At 48.0% G+C, this 7,891-nt stretch overlaps 2 protein-coding genes across 2 annotated transcripts; one reads left to right on the top strand and one right to left on the bottom strand.

Annotated features, from left to right (window-relative positions):
• The first annotated feature begins 233 nt into the window (after nt 1-233).
• LOC124673922 (putative cis-zeatin O-glucosyltransferase) lies at nt 234-1,862 on the top strand. The gene has a single exon (XM_047209970.1). The coding sequence runs from the start codon at nt 234-236 to the stop codon at nt 1,638-1,640; it is 1,407 nt and encodes a 468-aa protein (XP_047065926.1). The 3' UTR covers nt 1,641-1,862.
• A 1,204-nt stretch (nt 1,863-3,066) lies between these two features.
• On the bottom strand, nt 3,067-4,649 carry LOC124673923 (putative cis-zeatin O-glucosyltransferase). The gene has a single exon (XM_047209971.1). The coding sequence runs from the start codon at nt 4,647-4,649 to the stop codon at nt 3,249-3,251; it is 1,401 nt and encodes a 466-aa protein (XP_047065927.1). The 3' UTR covers nt 3,067-3,248.
• Nucleotides 4,650-7,891: the final 3,242 nt, after the last annotated feature.

Raw genomic sequence — 7,891 nt, 5'->3', positions numbered from 1 at the left:
GTCACAGATTGGCATTATGTCCCGCCTTGTACATACTCTGAAACTGGAGCTTAGCGTAGATGATGGCGTACGCGCACTTTAACAATTTTAATCAGCTTAGCCACTTAGCGAGCTGCTCAGTTGAGGAACATGAAGCTTCTGCGTATATAACCTGCCATAGGCCCAGGTTCATCAGCAACCAAATCAGCACCACGGCACGGCACTGAGAACTGGGAAGTGAGAAACACACGGCGATGGGGAGCGAGAACCACGCGGCAATGGAGTCCGTGGCCGTCGTGGCAGTGCCGTTCCCGGCGCAGGGCCACCTGAACCAGCTGCTGCACCTGTCGCTGCAGCTCGCGTCGCGCGGGGTGGAGGTGGACGTGCACTACGCCGCGCCGGCGGCACATATCCGTCAGGCTCGCGCGCGCGTGCACGGCTGGGACCAGGAGGCGCTCCGCTCGATCCAGTTCCACGACCTTGGCATCTCCAGCTACGTCTCCCCGCCTCCGGACCCCACCGCCGACTCCCCGTTCCCGTCCCACATCCTGCCCCTCTTCGACGCCTACATCACCGGCGCGCGCGCCCCGCTCGCGGCGCTACTCCACGAGCTCTCTGCTTCCCGCCGCCGCGTCGTCGTCGTGCACGACCGCCTGAACGCCTTCGCCGACGAGGAGGCGGCGCGGCTGCCCAACGGCGAGGCGTTCGGGCTGCACTGCTTGGCCGCGTCCATCCTCGTTGGGCAAATCAACGCCAAGCTGCTGCGTGACAACGGCCTCGCCTTCAGGGGCGTCGAGCACTACGCGCCCAAGGAGTTCCTGGAGTGCGCCAGGCGGGCGAGACCGTCAAGTAAGATCTCTCCTGGCGCAGGCATCCTGACCAACACATGCCGCGCCCTCGAGGGTGAGTTCGTCGACGTCGTCGCCGAGCACGTGGCCGCCGACGGCAAGAAGATCTTCGCCATCGGCCCGTTGAATCCGCTTCTCCCCGCGATCGGGTCGAAGCAGGGCAAGAAGCGGCACGAGTGCCTCGATTGGCTCGACAAGCAGCCCCCGGCGTCCGTGCTCTACGTGTCCTTCGGCACCACGTCGTCGCTACGAGCGGAGCAGATCGAAGAGCTCGCCGCAGCACTTCGCGGCAGCAAGCAACGGTTCATCTGGGTGTTGCGCGATGCCGACCGCGGCGACATATTCGCAGAGGGCGCCGGCGTGAGCCGCCACGAGAAGCTGCTGTCAGAGTTCACCAGGGACACGGAAGGGACGGGGCTGGTGTTCACCGGGTGGGCGCCGCAGCTGGAGATCCTGGCGCACAGCGCAACGGCGGCGTTCATGAGCCACTGCGGTTGGAACTCGACGGTGGAGAGCCTGAGCCACGGCAAACCGATCCTCGCCTGGCCCATGCACTGCGACCAGCCGTGGGACGCGGAGCTTGTGTGCAACTACCTCAAGGCCGGCATCCTCGTGCGTCCCTGGGAGAAGCACGGCGAGGTGATTGCGGCCAAGGCCATTCAGGAAGTCATCGAGGAAGCCATGATCTCTGACAAAGGAATGGCTATGCAGCGACGGGCGATGCTGCTCGGGGACGCAGTCCGCGCCTCCGTCGCTGATGGCGGTTCCTCTCGCAAAGATTTGGATGACTTCATAGCTTACATCACAAGGTGATCCACTCGATGCAGTGCAAGAAGGTGCCTTTGGATACTGACACAGCATGTTCCTCTTCGGTTTGCTTTTATCGATGCCAAGCGATTGGCATGTGCATAAGTGGCGGTAAGCCACTAAGCCAGTAATAAGGGATAGGCACAAATTTCTGAAGAACAAAAACTTAGTACTCCGCCATGGAGTAGTTTGACAAGCATCAGCACTAATATGTTTCACAATTTCCACGATAAGGAAAATCACCAGCACGCCGCTGCTAAGGTGTGGCTTGTGGGAAGCCACGAAATGAAATTGCCAGCAGGTGCTGTGTTAAAATGACGTGTTGACAACACTGTGTTTACAACATTGTACTTGTACTGTGAAATAATTCGAGTACTACTGTAAGATGTATTTTCTATCTAGAGGTAGTTACCTCACAGAAAATAAGGAACCTAAACTTTCCCGACCGTAAGCATCGGAACAAAATAAATAACTCCACGCACCGATACATCTGTACATAATAGTATCATGTGAAGAAGGTCTTGAGAGGCACTAGAAAAAAGCTGACCTATTGGGTGCTACTGTGCTAGGATCGATGCCAAATACTTTGGTAGGGCTGCTCTCCAGTCTCCACCCAGCTTGTTTTTTTTTTCCTTCTGTAAGTGTTTCCATGGTTCTTCATTACTACCTTTCAAAGGAATAAGTAGTCTTCTTCTTTTTACGTGCTTTTTGTTTGAGCAAAAATTACTTTAAATAGATAAAAATTATTTGTATAAAATTATTATTATTAAAAAGTACTTTTTAATACGAATCTAACAATACTAATTACATATAATATAATCAAGATTTTGTTGCTCAATTTTTATGATCAAAGTTCATCTTAGAATACGTGTATGCCTTATTCTTTGAAACAGATGTAGTAATACTTTATCCGTTTTAAAATAATCTACATTCTAATAAATATAATATTAATCTTATTTTTTAAAATTAATATATAATAAATCATAACGGAAGGAGTAAATATATCAGGCTCATACATAAATGTCATGGTAGCAGCTAGGAACCACTGGTCATGGTCCTTTCCAGTTCCCTTCCTAGCAATTGCTCGAATGAGCTCTTGCCCACAACGCAACTTTACACTTAGTATGCACAAGTCGTGAGGATTTCCTCGCTGACATTTTTTTTGCTGATTTTTCAAATCACGTTTATTAAAACATATTTTAAATAAAGTGAGCATGTGTACGTGTACCCAAGAGCCATCTCTCTATATGTTGCTGCTCTCTCTATTTTGTTGCTCTTTTCTATAAAGTTAATCAAATATTTTAAAAAAATGATTTGGGTTAAAAATTAGAAATACACTTATTTCGCGGAGGAGAGGGAGAATGAAGTGGAGTATGTTTCTTGTTTTTGTGTGTTCCCTTCTTTTTATCTGGTCAACTGTTTTGGCCTGTTGTTTCGGTGAGTAAAAATATTTCAGATGTCTGGTGTTGACCTACATGAATTATTACGGATCTTTTGCTGCGTATAACTAAGATTTCAGACTGAGATGCACAGCAGCGGAATTTCTAGTTTAAAATCAAACATGACGTACTGTGTCGATATGAAAAGGCACCTTCTCACATGGCATTCAGTCGATCACCTTGTGATGTAAGCCATGAAGTCATCCAGGTCTTTGCGAGACGAACCGCCATCAGCGACGGAGGCGCGGACGCTGTTCCCGAGCGCCGTAGCCCGCTGCCGCACAGCCATTCCTCTTTCAGAGAGCATGAACTCCTCGATGACATCCTGAATGGCCTTGGCCGCAATCACCTCGCCGTGCTTCTCCCAGGGACGCACGAGGACGCCGGCCTTGAGGTAGTTGCAGACAAGCTCCGCGTCCCAGGGCTGGTCGCAGTGCATTGGCCAGGCCAGAATCGGCTTCCCGTGGCTCAGGCTCTCCATGGTGGAGTTCCAGCCGCAGTGACTCATGAATGCCGCCGTTGCGCTGTGTGCCAGGATCTCCAGCTGCGGCGCCCACCCGGTGATCACCAGCCCCGTCCCTTCAGTACCCTTGGTGAACTCTGACAGCAGCTTCTCGTGGCGGCTCACGCCGGCGCCCTCCGCAAAGATGTCTCCGCGGTCGGCGTCGCGCAGCACCCAGATGAACCGTTGCTTGCTGCCGCGCAGTGCTGCGGCGAGCTCTTCGATCTGCTCCGCTCGCAGAGACGATGTCGTGCCGAAGGACACGTAGAGCACTGACGCCGGGGGCTGCTTGTCGAGCCAGTCAAGGCAGTCGTGCCGCTGCTTGCCCGGCATGGACGCGCTCGCGGGGAAAAGCGGGTTCAATGGTCCGATGGCAAAGATCTTCTTGCCGTCGGCCGCCAGGTGCCCGGCGACGGTGTCGACGAACTCACCCTCGAGCGCGCGGCATGTGTTGGCCAGGAGGCCTGCGCCAGGCGACATCTGCTTCGGCGGTCTGGCCCGCCTGACGTAGTCCATGAACTCCTCTGTCGCATAGCTCTCGACGCCGCTGAAAGCGAGGCCGTTCTCACGCAGTAGCTGGGCGTCGATTTGCCCAACAAGCATGGACACGGCTAAGCAGTGCAGCCCGAACGCCTCGCAGTTGGGCAGCCGCGCCGCCTCCTCGACGGCGTAGGCGTTGATGCGGTCGTGCACGACGACGACGCGGCGGTGGGAACCGCAGAGCTCCTGGAGTAGCGCCGCGAGCGGAGCGCGCGCCTCGGCGGTGTAGGTCTCGAACAGGGGCATGAGGTGGGAGGGGAATGGCGAGTCGGCGGTGGGGTCCGGAGGCGGGGAGACGTAGGAGGAGATGCCCAGGGGGTGGAACTTGATCGACCGGAGCGCCTCCTCGCCCCAGCCGTGCACGCGCGCGCGAGCCTGCCGGACGTGCTGCGCGGGCGCGGCGTAGTGCACGTCCACCGCGCGCGACGCGAGCTGCAGCGACAGGTGCAGCAGCTGGTTCAGGTGGCCCTGCGCCGGGAACGGCACCGCCACGACGGCCACAGATTCCATTGCCCCGTGGTTCTCGCTCCCCATCGCCGTGTGTTTTCAGTGCCGTGCTGGTCTGATGAGTGATTTGGCTGATGAACTTGAACGGCACTATATGGCAGGTTTATATAGGCAGGCAGGAGCGAGAGAACCAGTGGTATCACGTTCAGAGCATGATACACAATTATTGATGAGAAAGATTGTGGTTATATTATAAGTAGATACTGTAATATTGAGAAAGATTATGGTGATATCATAAGTAGATACTGTAATATTGTAAGTAGATACTACCATGTTATAGCATGTACAAATAGAAATATTAATGTCAAATTAATGAGTAGATATTGCACAAAATATTGCATTATGATTCTATAAATTAATAAATATAATAATATCATGATACTACTAGTACTCCCTCCGCTTTCCTTTTCATATGTAAGACCATTTCGTATTTCGAGCTAAAACTTTGATCAATAATTTGACTAACAAAATATAAGTTAAATGATACCAAAATATATTATTGGAAACATCTTTCAAATGACATATTTTTGGTAACATATAACTCATGTTTTGTTATTCAAATTATTACAAAAGTCAATCTAAGCAAAGTTTGACTAAACTTAGAGAAAAGTTGTTAATATGTACAATCCAAACTCAACACCATAAGATTCATCATGAAATATATTTTAATATGATATCTAGATAATATCGTTGTTCCTAATAGTTTTTTAAAAAGCTTTCTCAAACTTTATTAGTTTATCTTTTCCAAAAAAATAGGCCTTATTATTTATATGAAATGTAGGTGGTACATAATACTACTATAGGATGATACTATCCACAGTGACCGGCCTAACAACTTGGAGATTAGCATTTAGCCAAGCGTCATGACGGGCTAAGGTGATGAGAGGTAGCGATACGAGCATCTCCAGTTGCGCCTCCCATACAACCTTCGGCATCATCGCTGATTCGGGCGTATGTGGGGTGCGCCTGCACGAACAGCCGCGTATAGGGGCTTGGGGGTCTCTTCTCATCGGCTCCCTCTATACGACCTCTAGTAGAAAGCAGGGCTTATATTTTTAGCTCCAAAGAGCATTAGCATCGGTTGAGCTATGAATCCAGACTAAAGGGTGCATTAGCACCGGTTCGTGCGGCCAGGACATCACAGGGGACCAACAGAGCTTTAGCACCGGTTCGTGACACGAACCGGTGCTAAAGGGTTGTCGCCAGCTGTGTGGCAGGCGCGAAACCTTTAGCACCGGTTCGTGTAAAAAACAGGTGCTAAAGGCCCCCTTTGCCTATAAATTCAGCTCACCCCAGCCTGCCCTCTCTGTCTATTTTTTCGTGGTGGAAGGTGTGAGCTAGCATTGTGTGGTTGTTTTTTTTTCTTTCCTATGCACAAGAGGTGCTCGAAAAAATGCCTGGCCTTCATCTCCTACTGGTTCGACAACCTTGGTTTCTTACTGAGGGAAAACTTGCTGCTGTACGCATCACACCTTCCTCTTGGGGTTCCCAACGGACGTGTGCTTCACGCGTTATCAAGCTCTTTTTCTGGCGCCGTTGCCGGGGAACGAAGAAAAGTTACACCACAAAGATTTTCAACTCCCACGTCAACAGCTCTTTTTCTGGCGCCGTTGCCGGGGAGATCAAGACACGCTGCAAGGGGAGTCTCTCACATCCAATCTCTTTACTTTGTTTATTGTCTTGCTTTGCTTTATTTTATTTCCTGTTTTGTTTGCTTTCTTTATATCAAAAACACAAAAAAAATAGTTATTTGCTTTACTTTATTTCATTTGTCTTGTTTGCTTTTTTTTATCAAAAACACAAAAAAATTAGTTACTTGTATTTACTTTATTTATCTTCTGTTTATTTCATCACGCTTCCCCCTAAGTTCACTTTGAAAGATATACCGGTAGGGCATGGGTCTATCATTGGAAGAGATAATATAGAATAATTTTTCACTCATGTTAGTACGGTTAAAGATTTTGAAGATAGATCCTTGGTAGAACTCGCTCCTACTTATGAAATTGCTACTGCCTCTTTAGTGCACATGTTGGAAGCTAGATTTGTTAATCTTAATCCTATAATGCAACATATGTTTCTTACACTTTCTGATATGGGTGAAGGAGAGAAGAAAGATTTTGTTTTAGAAACCCTTCTTAAATAATTTTGTGATGTAGCTAAAGAAGCTAGAAAAGTCTTTATTAAACACAAGATGCTTGGCTTTTATACTAATTTTGCAAGTACCCTTGAAAAGATGGAAAAAGATAGGCTAAAGTACACTAATAAAACCAATTGTGAGGGGGAGATTAAAGTACCAATACCTCTTAAGCTCATAGGAAAGCATGAGGCACTAGAAAAGAATTTCGATTGGATTGTTCCTGAAAATTTATTTGAGGAGGATAGTAAGCCTAAAAGTAATGAAAGAGGAGCCTCTGAAACTTACATAGACAAGATACAATGCATTGTTGAGAAAACTCCCAACTCTAATGTTGATGCTTCATCTCTTGATAATACTTGAGTTACACTTTCTGCGCCTAGCTGAAAGGCGTTAAAGAAAAGCGCTTATGGGAGACAACCCATTATTTTATTTCTGCAATTTTTGTTTTATATTTGTGTCTTGGAAGTTGTTACTACTGTAGCAACCTCTTCTTATCTTTACTTTATTGCATTGTTGTGCCAAGTAAAGTCTTTGATAGTAAGGTTGATACTAGATTTGGATTTCTCGCGAGAACAGATTTCTTGCTGTCACGAATTTGAGTAGAACTCTCTGTAGGAAACTCAGAAAAATCAGAGAAAATTCATGAGTGATCCTCAGATATGTACGCAACTTTCATTCAATTTGAGCTTCTTCATCTGAGCACGTTAAGTGCCTATAAAAAATTCGTCTTTACTAACTATTCTGTTTTGACAGATTCTGCCTTTTATTTCACATTGCCTCTTTTACTGTGTTGGATGGATTTCTTTGTTCCATTAACTTTCAGTAGCTTTGGGTGATGTCCAGAAGTGTTAGGAATGATTGTGTCCTCTCTGAACATGTGAATTTTTGATTATGCACTAACCCTCTAATGAGTTTGTTTTGAGTTTGGTGTGGAGGAAGTTTTCAAGGGTCAAGAGAGGAGGATGATACAATATGATCAAGAAGAGTGAAAAGTCTAAGCTTAGGGATGCCCCCGTGGTTCATCCCTGCATATTTCAAGAAGACTCAAGCATCTAAGCTTGGGGATGCCCAAGGCATCCCCTTCTTCATCGACAACTTATCAGGTCACCTCTAGTGAAACTATATTTTTATT

This window comes from Lolium rigidum, chromosome 7 (genome assembly GCF_022539505.1).
Source record: "Lolium rigidum isolate FL_2022 chromosome 7, APGP_CSIRO_Lrig_0.1, whole genome shotgun sequence".
Lineage (NCBI taxonomy): Eukaryota > Viridiplantae > Streptophyta > Magnoliopsida > Poales > Poaceae > Lolium > Lolium rigidum.
Note: the sequence above shows the minus strand (reverse complement) of the source record. Positions and strands in the feature narration are given on the sequence as shown.